This window comes from Leiobunum rupestre, chromosome 3, assembly GCF_980474605.1.
Source record: "Leiobunum rupestre chromosome 3, qqLeiRupe1.1.hap1, whole genome shotgun sequence".
In the NCBI taxonomy this organism is placed as follows: domain Eukaryota; kingdom Metazoa; phylum Arthropoda; class Arachnida; order Opiliones; family Sclerosomatidae; genus Leiobunum; species Leiobunum rupestre.
The window spans coordinates 23,255,570-23,270,594 of record NC_143386.1 but is presented as its reverse complement, the minus strand read 5'-3'; the positions used below and the strand labels follow the sequence as shown (position 1 = coordinate 23,270,594).

At 36.1% G+C, this 15,025-nt stretch overlaps 1 protein-coding gene and 1 non-coding gene across 2 annotated transcripts; both read right to left on the bottom strand.

The window, feature by feature from the left end:
* Positions 1-353: 353 nt before the first annotated feature.
* LOC149949840 (putative sodium-dependent multivitamin transporter) lies at positions 354-12,974 on the bottom strand. The gene is made up of 3 exons (XM_090169521.1): positions 12,648-12,974; positions 513-667; positions 354-435 (listed from the first exon to the last, which is right to left on the bottom strand). Exons 1-3 carry the CDS (start codon positions 12,972-12,974, stop codon positions 354-356), a joined length of 564 nt encoding a protein of 187 aa, XP_090025647.1.
* TRNAN-AUU (transfer RNA asparagine (anticodon AUU)) lies at positions 10,622-10,696 on the bottom strand. Its single transcript has one exon. It is a non-coding gene; the product is annotated as a tRNA-Asn (tRNA).
* Positions 12,975-15,025: the final 2,051 nt, after the last annotated feature.

Sequence of the window (15,025 nt, the reverse complement as noted above, 5' to 3'; positions counted from 1 at the left end):
GGTAAACGTATGTATGTAGAAATGATAAAAACTATCTTTCAGATAGTACAAGATGTTCGATAACAAGAAGATAAGAAACTCTATAAAATAAATGTTTATAATTTTCAACAGCTGTCAGTTTTCTTCGTCTCAAGAAATTCCCCCAATTTTATCGATCTTGTAATTCATATAAATGTACGAGGTTGAAATTCCCTTGACTAGGAACCTTGTAAAACTGTAAGCTGTCGTGAAACCTCAGAGGTCAATCTCCTCTTAATTTCCATTTTACAGCATGCCAACCAAACGAAACCTAACTGTGAAACGTTCCTATGACTTTAACGGCCACACCGGAATTTAAAAAAATTATCCCAAATTTAGCAGGTGGTAGCAGATACGACCAAACATATTCTGGAAACTAGCACGTGCAACAGGTTAAATTCAAACGCCGGTGTGGCCCTTTAATTAATACATGTTACATTACACCATTCAAATCGGCAAATAAGTGTCACAAGAAAATTATAAAAAAAACGAACGTGAAATGTTGATGAAGGTTTCCACTGAATGTGATGCTCCAAGCCCTCTGCAAACCACCGACGTCAGCCAGGGCCACTATGGTCACTATTATCACGCTGATGAACATCAGAACTGTTTGGAAAACATCTGTCCATATCACCGCCTTCAAACCACCCTACATTATATCGAATTCCAAAATAAAAAAATATTTTTATGTTCAGTTAATCAAGGCAAAGATTATGAACAGTGCCAAGAATAAATTAACGTTATTTGAGAATATGCAGCTGCAAATATAGTCTCTCTTTTCGAGTTTTTCGGATAGGGAGAGCGATGAGGTGGCGAGTGGCATGTCTTCCCCATTTATCTGGAGAAGGATTAGAGGCGTGGTTTTTCTAAACATGAGGTAAACAGGGTACTGCTAATATATTGTTAGTGAACGTTGATTCATTCCTTACAGTGCTAAAATGGGTAATTTGAAATCACGCTAATGATATGCTCTTAGTTTGCCGTGTATCCTGTCATAAGTTCGATTATAATTAAATAACAATGTCTTTTTATTATTTAAGGTTAACATTCACACACCATTCATTCTTCCATGTCAGCTTATTAACACATACAGAGTGGGTGGGACAATTTAGTCCGCTCGTCTCAGCTTGATATGCCTAGGGCCACGCACAAAAATACAAAACTATATAATCTATGCCTAAAAAATCAAAAAACCATTTGAATTTTTTTGAATGTATATTGCACATTTAAGAGGAAAGTGTAATATTCACTGGCGGGGTAATAAATCAGGTTCCATGAAATTCAAAGCAATACTTAAAACAATATTAGATGTGAATGACCCCAACCTAACTTCTATTCATAATCATCCGTCGGATATGGAAGGAGTAAAGGTAAGCAAATGTGTTTCAAACATTAAAGAAATAGCCTGAATGTCTCGGACATATCCGTTAGAATTGTTCGCAGAAGCAGTAAATTCACTTAGTGTCGATACGATACTAAGTCACTTATACCATGGGAGGACACTTTTAAGAGGCGAATTCGACACTAAGGATGAAAAAACAAACCAAAGCAGCATCAAAGTCTAGAGAAATAATCAATTGAAGGTGACTGGTGTAAAAATTTAGGGGCTAATAATAGGCGATTTTTATTCCACGGTAACGGCCAAGAACCTAAAAAAAAATGATCATTTTCTCAACTTATTAGGGTTTCGAGAACCTTTGCAAAACGGATGTGTGGTGTATGGATGGCAATTTCACAAAAGCTTCACACCTATTTTTACAACTTTCCGTCAATAGGGTGGAAGTAAATACCTATTTTTATAACTTTACGTCATTAGAGTGGAAGTGAACATCTACATTTCTAACTTTACGTCATTAGATTGAAAGTGATTACCTATTTTTATAACTTTACGTCATTAGAGTGGAAGAGAACACATATTTTTACAACTTTACGTCATTAGAGTGGAAGTAAACACCTATTTTTAGTGAACAATGTGTTCGTTACCGCAGCTTACGGGCTTTTGAAAAGAAAGCTCAGTAAACTTACAAAGTATTATTTCATGTTTTAATTGATGGTTGTGTTGTAACTATATATGTGGATTTTGAGAAAGCTGTGATGCAAGCCGCGAAATCTACTCTTGGTGAATATTTGTTAATCCAAGGTAGCTTTTATCATCTTAAGCCCGTCGCACACTGTCAAAACATTTCTTCAAGTTGACGCTGTCGACGATTATTATTTTTTAATCTTAATTAGTTTTTTCCCGTCATTGCCAATAGAAGCTGACGCTGATGTTAGCTTAAGTTTTGGCTATTACACACTATGCGTTCGCTACTACCGGAATCAGAAACAACGTAGGATGCGCGCGCATTCCTTTGTTTTCATTTCCGTGACTTAAATTGCGCTTAGTATTACTCAAAATTCATTTGAAACAATATAATTAATAATTATTAAATGATTATTGGGATACTTGGATAAACCAAATATACTTTTTCAAAATAAAAAATATAATAGATAAAATACTTAAATTAATAATTTTATAATTAATTTATATTTAATTACCGTTCTTTTCTGGTGGATAAAATATAAGAAAATAAATAAATGTATACGTGCTTCCTCGCATGGTGCATTATTTGCAATTTGAAAAATTATTAATATCCCGCCGTATTCTAATTGGTTAGAAAGAGATGGAATGTCGTGGCATTAGAGCCCGAAGCCAAGAGTAGCGTCAAAATGTTCAACGAAGTTGAAGTCGGTACGAAACCGACGTTTCGTCTTAACAGCAGGTCGCCAGCACCAGCGCCATTTTTCGTGACTGCAATGGGTGATATATTGTCGTCGGTACCAGAAAATATTTATGTTAACCTTCAATTTGTTACATATTTAGAATTAAACAAAAAATATTACTTCTAGGAACTATAGATGGCGACAAAACCCGTCAACATATATTATTTTAAATGGCTTGGTGAGATGTTTAGATATTTCTCAATTTCTGTGAAAACGAATTGGTTAATATCTTTTGAACAAATGCGTCGATTTGAATAATTCCAACACTTTCTAAATATAAATCAACCCCGGAAAACACGAAAATCGGGTTTAAAATGACCTGAGATCAAAAATAAAAAAGTTGGCCAAAATAGGCCAAATTATAAGTCTATGCAGAAAATTATTTTGGCCAATTTGTAGCTAAACATTTTATTTATCTACTACCGATGTCCGCTTCAACTTGATGCAACTATACAAGAAATGACGGGCGAAAATGTTCGAAATCTCCCACGGGCAAAGACTTTTTGAACAGAGTGTACCAGCAATAGTTGCTGAGACAAAAAACCTTTCAGTGTGCGACGCGCTATACCCAAAGCACATTTTGGAAAATTCAAACTCTTGGTTTAGAAAAAAACTATAGATAAGGAATGACCTACTTGAGGACTATATCTAACGAAGTTGCAGTTGATGCGGTGAACTATTTTGACGCTACGTTTGTCAATGGTCCCTTTAGACGTATTAAAGGTGAAAAATCTACAATGGTATGAATTCGTAAAGTACCGCCAATATTTCCACCAAATGTGTGGCGCGTTCATGAGATGACCCTGAATGACGCTGATAGAATTAACAACCAATGTGAGAGATGGAACCATCGTTTCTCAAACATCGTTTGGAATAAACATCCAGTATTTTGGACTCCCATCGTAAAAATGTGTTTGGAGGTTGCATAGGACGAAACCAAAATCGCCAGCAATCTATAGGCAATATACCACCAAAGAGGAAAATAACAAGTTGGCAAGCCAAAATATATTTTTCCTCGGAAGAGTTTCTTTTGTATCCGTGATTCTGTGGTAGAACGCTCACCGGTCGCGCAGGAAGGCTCGGGTTCAAATCCCGCCCGATACTAACGCCAGTTAGTTTTTTCAGTTCGTAGAACTGGTTTTTGTATAATACTAACACCCGATACATTGGCGGAAGTATGACAACCACCCCAATAGGTGTAGGTGTTAGTACTCCATGGGGAAATGCTTAGTATTTCCGGTCATTCAAATATTTAAGAAAACGTCACATTCGTCATTTAATATATTATATTATTGGTCTTAGCTGAAACTACGATAACTATTTTTTAAAAGTGGTGAAGGCTACGTTTGGTTATATGTCTTAAACATGGCGAAACATTTAAAAAAAAACCTTTTACCAATTTTAAAATATATTTTTAATCAAACTGCGTAAGATAAATGAAAGTGGTTTGTTTTATATTATTAAATAGTTATTAATTTCAAAATGCTAAGACACCATTTTAAAGCTAGTTCTATCAGTGTATTGATTACAAGAAATTTAAAGAGATGATAGAAAGTCCTCGAGGGAGGCCCCGGGATGGAACGTGTTCAGCACCGAAGCCGCGTTTCCGGGTTGGATGGCGATAGTAATCCGTTGCTTGAGGTATACTCGACGGATCGGATCTCGCCACTTGCTAAGCGAAGCCGGCGACCGATGGAATGTACCAGGGCTAAGCCGTCGCGGCCAAACGCATCGAGAGTTTCCACGGTAACGGGCTTGTTGTTGTTTATAATATACTTCTAACGACAGAAGTATCACACTAGGCCATAAAAGGTTCGCAGATTTGAGGTTATGACAAACATTTTGCATTGTTTCTATGCCTTAGCGATTCGTTGCTCTAAGAAAACTTTATGCGCACATGTTCCATTTTCAATACGTTTTTATGAACGTCGGGAAGTATACCCCATGACATGTTCGTTTTTTTTATTCAAAGAAGGAAGAAATAAGGGCTGATTGAGTCTGAGAAGACCGCGAGCCTGGCGAATATCTGATTAATCAGGGCGAGATATGTGTAACGGCCACGCCAACGGGGGGATACGTGGGGGGATTGGTGGTCGTCCTCACACGGCCATCCACAAACTCTGCCTCCCTGACGCTTGGATTTACAGGAGTACGCCACTACTCCCGGCCATGACATGTTCGGTCCACCAATTTTAAAATTATGATTTTCCCGTTGACGGTCACGTGATACGGGAAAGCTACCGCGTTAACGTCACTTATCGCTACCAACAACGGTAACTGTTCATACGATGAATAAACCCAATTTGATATATCTTATGCTTTCTATAAGTATAAAGAAGGATAGAATTTCAATATTTATTTATGTATTGAAAAATTTTTCTTTAGAGAAATCCTACGTTTAAGTTTTGATTTAATTTCTTTTGGAAAAAACTAGAGTTCTTTAAGCCTAAATATTATGAAAACATTTTATTATTATTATTATTATTATTTAAATCATAATTATCATTATATAATATTTATATTAATATTATGATAAATTAAAGTAGTCATAATTATAATTAAATAGTATTAATATTTATATAATTATTTAACTTAAAGTTATTATAATTATAATTAAATAATATAAATATTTATATTATTATTTAAATTATAGTTATAATAAATATATTTAAATAATATTTATATTTATATTAAAGTAAATGTTTGAAACAGAGTTGCCTTTATGTAAGAGTTACTTACAATGACGCAGTACAGCGTACAGACGAGTCCAGATGCTGCCAGAGTAATCCAGTAAGAAATTCCAGTTACTGTAGTCACCGTGATGGCGGGAACGTAAAGATGTACCGCATTAAAAACAAGCTGAAAACAAATGCAGTAATAATATCAAATAAAAATAGTAGAAAACTGATTTCCCAAGGCCGGAAAGCCGTTGGAATTTATTTTACCGTCTGATGAACGGGGTATGAAAATCTTCATTGATCGTGATATCCGTTTGCAGCTATTATTTATCAGCAACCGCTTAAGGAACCAATATAAATGATAGGTCCGTATTAAGTTTGGCAAATAGGATCCCAGGTCATTTGATAACTTATAGGTCGCTAAAATGAGGTTTGTAGTATCATGTGTAATGGAGAGGAATAGCTAAGATTGCAGCTGGACTGAATTGTTCTCTCTTCCCTCATGCGCAGACGCGAGTGATGTCACCGGTTTTCGCTTAATATTTAGGGGAGGCTTATGGCTTTCCATAACGTTTTCTGTCCGTGCTGTTAGAAATTGACCACCCTTTCGAGTGATATTCAATTATATCACAGTCGCATAATGAGATATTTTAGTACCATTATAATTTTATTTCGTGTAGAAGTAAATAATGTTTTAAGTCTACCGACCAAATATTATATTAAAATGCAAGTTTCATTATTAGTTTACGAATAACGTTGAGGGAAACTAATAGCGTCTGCTCTAGCAGGGTTTGCAATGCTTTGGAATAAGAGGATAAAAAAAGAGAAATTAAATTTGAATTGGCATAGATCCCACTAACAAGTTATTTTGTCCCGATCACTCGCGTAACTTTCACTATTGGGGTTAGCGATATATTTACTGATAATTGGCTCTTAAATGTTTAGGGATGTGTTTCGGTTTCAGTACTAAGTTAATGAAATATTTACTCATTGGGAATTGACATTTATAAATTTAAAATTGATGTTGTAATTTTATACAACACAAGAAATGCATAAAACCCGAAAATTATAAATGAAACCTGAGGTATGTATCAAATCTAGACCAGAGGTTGAATGCCAGAGGCGGAGTGGTTAGCACTTTCACCTCGCAGCAAAAGGAGCCGGATTCGATCCCAGCTTGTGGCACTGGGTAGAAACTCGGAACAACTCCTTCTGCGTTGAGTTTGCATGACTCTCCCCACTGGTTTCAGGGGTTTTCCCCCGAGCTCTTCGGTTTCCTCTTCCATAAAAACTTGTTGAGGTTAACGGTAATAGTGAGTGTAGGGAGCTGTTGGCTCGCGGGGCATGAAGGACTTGCCCCCCCCCTCTCACGCATTGTAACTCGGCCACCTGAATTAATGGCTTTAATAGTAGCTTGGTGACTTAGGCCTAAGGTGGTGCCTTGGGTATTAGCCTAGCTGATTATTATTATTAGATCGAAAAGGTAATTAATCCTTTATTTAAACGTTGACCAGAAGGGTTAAGTACTAGATTAATATTAACAATGTTCTACACCCGAAGGCCATTGAAAGTGTCTGGTACCTTAGTACCAATCGAAGAAAAGGGATGATGTTCGTAGGATCGCGTTATCGCGGGTATAGTGTATATTGTTATTGAATGAACCGGAGACTTCTTCTAAGAGTTGACTACCCGAACTGTAATCTCAGTCTCACTAGGGCTGAGACCTCTGGGAGAAGTTGACCCAAAAACTACTGTCCTCTGGTTTTAAACACAGGGACACGTGACCTATTTCATCCGGGTTGGATATAGTGTCACGTGGAACCAATAACCTTTTGTCGTCCATATTTAAATTGCCCAATAGACCGAGGTGGAATGAACCAAGTTTTCATGAGCAAGAGGGCACTTGGTCTTGATGACCCCAGGAAGTTGTTAAGCCCCGTACAGTACACACATGTTTCAAAGTCAGAGACCATAACTAACTCTTTAACTTTGACATATTCAATATTTAAAAGCAATTTACCAAAATTACTTTCTAACATGAAAGCCTCGATACCGATGCTTTTTTTACACCGTACTGGTTTTAATGCAATTTTCAATTCTTTGCAATAAGAGTTCAAAATGAATAAAGAAGCGAAGTTCTGGGACTAACATTTGGGAACAGGTGGCTTATGAAAAAGTGCCGAAAGAAGTGCCAAGAGAAAAAGGGCTAGAGCGAGGGGTAAGCCTGTCGGACCAATGACAAAGACGGAGTCGGGGAATAGCGACTAGCCAATATAGGGATGGCTATTCACCAGTGCCGGGGGGCACCTTCGCTGAAGCCCTATGGCGAATATAACAATCGTCAGAGAGAACGGCCAGAATTCAAACGCAACGAAAGGTATTTAAAAAGAAACTCAAAGTATAGGAGCATGAGAGGGATAATTATGGCTGAGAAAACTTACTAAAGAGCAATATTTTCCAAGATTTGTTATTTGGGAGTTATACTGCTTTAGCCACTAGCTATCAAGGCTTAAAAAGTGAACCCAAGACGCCGTAGTGATAGTTTTCGATCACGAATATTCATAAGTAAAGGTATTTAGTACCGAAATAAGTGAGAGTGTTTACTGTAGACAGTACATGAGGGTAGTAGTGAAATCTTATTGAGTATTAAAATAAAAGATCAGATATTAAAGAACTCAGTCGCTGGATCTTGCATCCTGTCCATTAAAAAAACATTCTCGCGGGATTGGGACTTAAAGAGGGGACTCTAAAGTCAAGCAAAAACAAAAGCTCTTAAATATTCAACATGACATCTACTTAATTTTTATGAAATTTTACAATTAATTATAAGGTTCCAATGACCTGCGATCCCTAGGTTTTCCATTAATAAACCGGTCCGAGCAATTAACAGACCGGTGCTATTAACAGGACTGCTATCAACGCTTTACAGCGACGTTGAAATTGTTGAGCAACCATTGGGAATGGTGACGTCCATCCCGAAGTACCAAATGACGATCAGCAAATTTCAACGGTTCAACGCTGACTTAAACATTTTGAGAATTAGATTTGATTGAATTCAAAACATGATGAAGAACGCATGGGCTAAGCTATAGCCCATAGTTATAGCTAGGAGGAGCAACAAACACAAGGAGAACGCAGCTGGCCTTAATCACGCTAAGGCAGTGCTGTGTACAAATTTCATTGGATGAACCTTTACGCTGAACGTTTTACGGGCGGGGAGAAGACAATTACCAAATTTCCCCTTCCAACGGCAGAAGGCGCTAAAGCGTCTAACCAATGAATAATGTACACAAGAAAATGCACGACTGTTGACGGGTTGCGTACTCCTTGTGTAGGGTGCTGTGTGTGTTGCTCCTATTTTAGAGTATCTGGCTTTTTCCTCTTATATAGCTGTAAGACTTTTTTACTTAAAGGCCCCAACCGAAGTTTGAAATTTACTGGTTTGCTGCCCGAGCTCCGGAAAATCTAGAATATTATTATCCGGTCATGCAATCAAGTGGTACAAAAGAGGCATAGTTACGGGATTTGGGTGTTGCCATTTAAATATCTAATCGTTAGTGCATTTGCTATATCCTCATTTCCATATTTCACTTTTTTTCCCAATAATGATTTTATTTCAATAATAATGAAAACCTTGTTTTGTGTCAAAATATTTACATGTCTTAGATTTAAATTTGTTTAACATTATCTCTCTGTATACACTTTTCAACGTTTCAAATCATTTTAAGGTTTTTGTAATTTTAATATATTTTATATAGGATATATAATAGGCCTTTCTATAGAGTAACATTGGCCTTCTTGTTTAGATGTATCGGGAGCGTAACTCGTGACGTAGAAGTAACGTTTCACTATGATAGCCAATTAAAATTTGACGAGTCGCCCTTTTATAAAGATCTAACCTTCAAAACTGAACTGAACTCATACGTATCTCGGGACGGAGGCGATACATTAAAACAAGTTCGGCAAGCATAATGACTTTATAGAAAGGCTTATTAAGGGTTACGTCCGCTGCGTAGATTATAAGTTGTCAAATTATCATAACTATAAATGGTTCTCTGATGAAGTTATCGTAACGCTTTTTTGAATATTAATTTCCTTTGCTATTTATAGATGACACCAGGCTCTCTATTGAAGTCGTTTTTTCGAAGATTCGGATAGATTCATTGCCATCCTTAATAATAAGGGCCATATCATAATACAGGTGGCAATGAAAGAGCCGACAGTTGCTATTCGCGACCGAATCGAGTGTAGGCGACGTAACGTCGCTAGCTTCTCCGAGGTTGTGCATATGATCTAGCTTCTCCCACTGAAAAATTAAAAAGTCACAAGAACGTTTTTATTCTTAAATAATCTTATCAAAATATAATCAAACGATGCAAACATTATATAAAAATGCAAGTATCATTATTTAGAAAATCAAATTTACGAATAATGATGAGGAAAAACTATATAATAGCGTCTGTGAACCAAAGAGCCGTAGCGATACTTTTCGAAAATAATTGGACATCTGCCTCTGATTCTCGAACATTTTGTATTTGATATTATTTTTATTATATGCGAAATTGGATAATTTGTTTTACTCACATTTATAATTAAATAAACCGCGGAGAAGAAAATTCTGGTGCTTTTGTCGAATCGCTTCTCAACATACTAAAAACCAAAAAAAAATTAAAATTAAAACTTAAAAAAATACGATATAGCAATTTTAAAATATGAGTTTAAGTCCAAAAAACCTAAATACTAGGCTATCAATCTACAAAATTTGTTAACACTTTTCGTACGCAATGTATTCTTTTCGAGGCGTGAAATAAACAAGTTCGCCTAAAGTAAATGTATAATATCTAGATAATAGGTAAGTTTATACTATAAAAAATGGAAAAACAACACCATCGCTCTTCGGACTATATTAATTCACGCCTCGAAAACAAGGTGGCCCGTTAGGATTATTGCTTCATGCGCTTCCATAGGGCCTTCCACTCTATGCGAGTGGGTTACTCTATGAACACGACGCTCTAATCAGCTCGAATAAAAGGCCAATGCACTCATTCTGCTAAGAATTATTCACTGACAAACTAAAAATTGTAGTTCAAAAAAATTCTTTATCCCATGGGCGGGATCTTACCCACTTAAAAAATTGTTTCAAGAAAATGAGACTTTCTTGTTGGCCCATTGGGGAGATCGAACCCAAACCCTTCGCGTTAATAGCACGACGCTCTAGTCAACTGAGCTAATGGGCCAGTAATCTCGCTTTCAGAAATATATTTCACCATGGAGGAATGCAAGGAGAGCTGAGAGAGGCGATTACGGGAAAAGTGCCTGGTGGTACTGCTGTCTGGAGTGCCTGTGATGCTTCTAGCGTGTCAGTTGGTAAAAAAATATGGTCCCCGCATATATTTTCCCGTGAAATAGGTAGAGACTAGCGTAAAGCATAGTTGAAAAAGAAATTAAATCGAGTCGTCATTCTTACGGTGGTTCACATTGTTCATTTTTAAATGGCAATAATGCTCAAGAGTAAATATAAGATGGGATATCATTTTTAAATTACCCAAAAGATCAACCAACGTCAGTAAAATCATATCTACGTCTAATATTTATAGATTCATGGCGTCGCTAAATAAAATGTTGCGGGTCGCAGAAGTGAGTGGGTTAGATTGAACAAGTCGGCCCAGGCCGTAATATTAGATCGACATCAGTGTATTAGAGTGGACAAACCTATACACCCTTAGTAGGCACAGGTAGGCAAACTAATACAAAAACTATTGAGGCTACGTGATTTCTTATCGTTTGATATATAAATTGACATCCTAAGTTAAAGAGTGGATGCCGCCCACCATCAGCTGACCCGGGTGGGCAATTTAATAAAAAAGCTGTTGAGCCCATGTGATTTCCTATTGTTTGATATAAAATTCACCATCCTCCACCGCCCACTATCATGAAATCAACTTTTCCGGTAACTCTCCCTTTACGGGGTTTGGTCGGAGGGGGCGGAAATTAACGGCACTGCGTGCGTGTCAAAGAGCTCTATCGAATGAGACCAACTGTTTTTTTCGGTCACTCCCTTTAATAAGAAAGTGCCACACTTATTTATTACTTCTGACCATACACGGTTTCGATAAGAAAGTGCCACACTTATTACTTATATAATATTATATGCTCTCTGCTGCAATGTCTAACGGATCTATCTCTCCCGCCTTTACGGGCACTACTAGTTAACAATCTACTTGTACCGCTATTGAGTAAACGCAAAATTTCGTTCCGCCCCCAATGGAAGAAATGCGCCCCCCTATAGGACGGGCACGAAACAAAAAGTATTCAATGGTAAACGTTCAAGCTAAAGTTACGTATAGGACGGCGAAGCTCAGTTGGTAAAACCCTCGGTTTTTGGAGATTACGCGGCCAGCAGCTTCTGTGTTCCAGTCTCGGCGACGCCGATAATATAAATTATAAAAAAAATTATTGTCGCAGCTCCATCTACCGTGTCGTCGCTTTCCACAACAAACAAACAAACAACAACAACACTTACAACATTCCGTCCATAGCAATAGTCCCACTTCGATATATATATATATCGAAGTGGAACTAAAAATAGAATTACAATAGTGCGCCTCCGCCTGGGATTCCAGTTTATTTCATTCGTGGTGTCTAATAAAGGTCGAAGTGCAGTATTTGAAGTACTAGACCAAATATTTCTGGCAACATTTTAGAAAATTCCCAAAATCCTTTAAATACTTAATTTTTGAAAAATACCATTTTTTTTCTTTTTCCCTCTCTTCCAAAATAAAATCCCTTTTAGGTCGGAAAATCCCAAAAAGGGGTTACTTTCCCTCAATGTGGAAACACTGATGTAATATAAAATAACCTTGGATAGAGGAAGAGGACTAAAACGTTTTAATCTCAAACCACACTTTATTATTTACAGTTACAGTTGGAATAAATATCGTTTGTTTAATATAATAAAATATTTAATTCAGTTAACATAACCATCACCATACATTACGGGGGGATCGTTATTAGCACAACGATCTATCCAACTGAGCTTATAGGCCGATGATCTTTTCCTGCTAGAAGTGGTTTTTATTGAATCACTTTTAATTGCAGTTTCAATTAAAGCATTAATATTTAACATTTAACTCTTTGTCTTTTTGTTGACACCCCTTCTGCTGGAATCAGTATAAAGTACGCATTTACCTCATAAACGCTGAGATATTTCATGTTGTGGAAGACTGGTATGATGAGGAACGCAATCGGGATTTGCATAAGGAAGAACGTGAACACGATGATGAAAAACTGGAATCCGTTGGCGAAGCTCTCCCCCACCATGGTAGTTATATTATTGGCTGATATGATGGTTGCGAAAGCGGAAAACGCCACGGGGATCACGGACATCTGTCGGTCCCCCAAAAGGAAACCATCCACGGTCTTCTTCTCTCTCCTGTTGACTACGACGCTGATCAACACGCAGATCACCACAGACGCCACGACCACGACTCCGTCCAAAATATAGCCCCACTCCATCTGTAAAACTAGAAATTCTCAATTGGTTTTCGCAATAATCTGACTAAGCGATCATGGATTTACAATTTATCTGTTAAAGTTATATTTTAAAGTAAACCTTGTTTTACCAGTGTAATACAACAAGAATCTGGGGCTTCTATTTAAAATTAAAATATTGCTATTGGGATGAAGTAAAATTCTTTATAAATAATTCTATTTTTAGCGGGTTAACTTAACATAATCATATTGATGTAATCGTACTTAATGTCATTGAATTTAAATTAACAATTGGTTACAAACACATATTTAAGTACTGTAAAACGTTTGAGGGCCACAGCCAGGAATGGAACACCCGTGGGTCTAAAATCATAACTTAATTCACGCTTTAGTTTACGTATCTATAAACCGTGTTTCCGCAATATTTTGATTGGTTTATGGGTTTATGTGCCGAATAATCGTGGTTTCGGGCTAGAGTATTCCTTTATTTCCGCTGCTTAGCAAATGGCAAAATCGAAGATTCTATGAAATATTTTACATTTTTAAAGACAATTTTTTAACAAAAAAAAACAGAGGTGGTTAAATTTGGGAATATAAAAATACACTGATTTAACTTTATGTAAAATTGGGTTACTACAAGTGATTTGAAAAATTAGCGATATTTGGAGAAATTGACCAAATGAATGCTAGCTACCTACATTCCGGCTAAAATAGGGCAAATTTACTTGCAATATCTAAATTTGGTTAAATTTATATTAAATGTCTGAATTTGGGTAGATTTAAAGAAAATATAGGCTAAATAATGTAAATTTGGTGAATTTTAGGGAAAATTATATAATTTCACAAAATATTTGGGAAATGAACGCTTCAATAAAAGATACTCGGTTTTTACTCCTCTCTCCAAATTCATCTGGAAAGGAACTATTTCCGGTCGGTCGGTTAAACGGTTAGAATGGCTAGGCAAAAAGTCATATTTAAGCCAATTGGAGACGCGTTTTTGCCCTCATGAGAATTTTGCGTCAGAGAAGAAACGCGTCGGCTCACGTGTATAAGGAACATACTTTTTCCGATAATATATTTTAAGGTAAAATATATAATGTTACTAAATCTAAGTATATGAAGATAATATTATTATTATCATCCTCTTATGGTATAAATAATTAAAATTATAGGGAATATTTTATATTACCGGACAGAGTTAATTTATTTCGTATAAAATTTTCTTTCGGAAAAAGATGAAAACTAATTCCTTTAGAACTAAACGTATTACTTTGGAGTACGGTATGCATCAAGTGTTTCCTTTTAACTATGGTAATTTTTTTGTCATGTTAAGGCTTAGCAAAAAACCGATGTTATGTTCGAGAAAAAATCCCAGCTTTCTAATATTTCAACAAGCACTATATAAATAGTAAGTCCTGGCTGTCGGAAATATTACTTCTTGGCAATTTCTGGGAAGATGTTTTATTTAAGCGCATATTGATAGAGAAATGTGAATGATTTATAAAATTATAGGAATTTGGTTAAATAAATGGTTGCAATTTATCAATAATGCAAGCGTAGCAGACACACTATTTATATTCTATAATAGTGTAACGAAAAAAGAAGCTAAAGCCTTTCTCTGGCTTAGTACATAAGATGGGTGAGGTAGAACTCCGGAAAATCAATTATTGTTCCGAAAGGACTATAAAAATGATGTGTTGAAATAGATAACTTGAAAAAAATATTTAGATTCTACTATTATTTTAAAACATTGATAAACGTTAAATAAATTAACATCCATCTTGAATTTCGAAAACCAGCAGAAATAATTCTTTGATTGGGATATAGATTTGACAAATAATGTGACGCGGAACTCACGATAGGCTATTATATTAAACGTAATTCATCGCCAATACTATTGACATCAAACACAAAACCATATATCCAAAAATTAGATATTTCATGTATATTTGATCAATTTACATGATCCAAACCTATCATTTTTCCCAAATTTAATTTTTGATTATATCCAATTTAACCCAACTTTTCCCGAATATAATGAATTTCGCTCAAAATTTTCCCAATTGAATTTACAC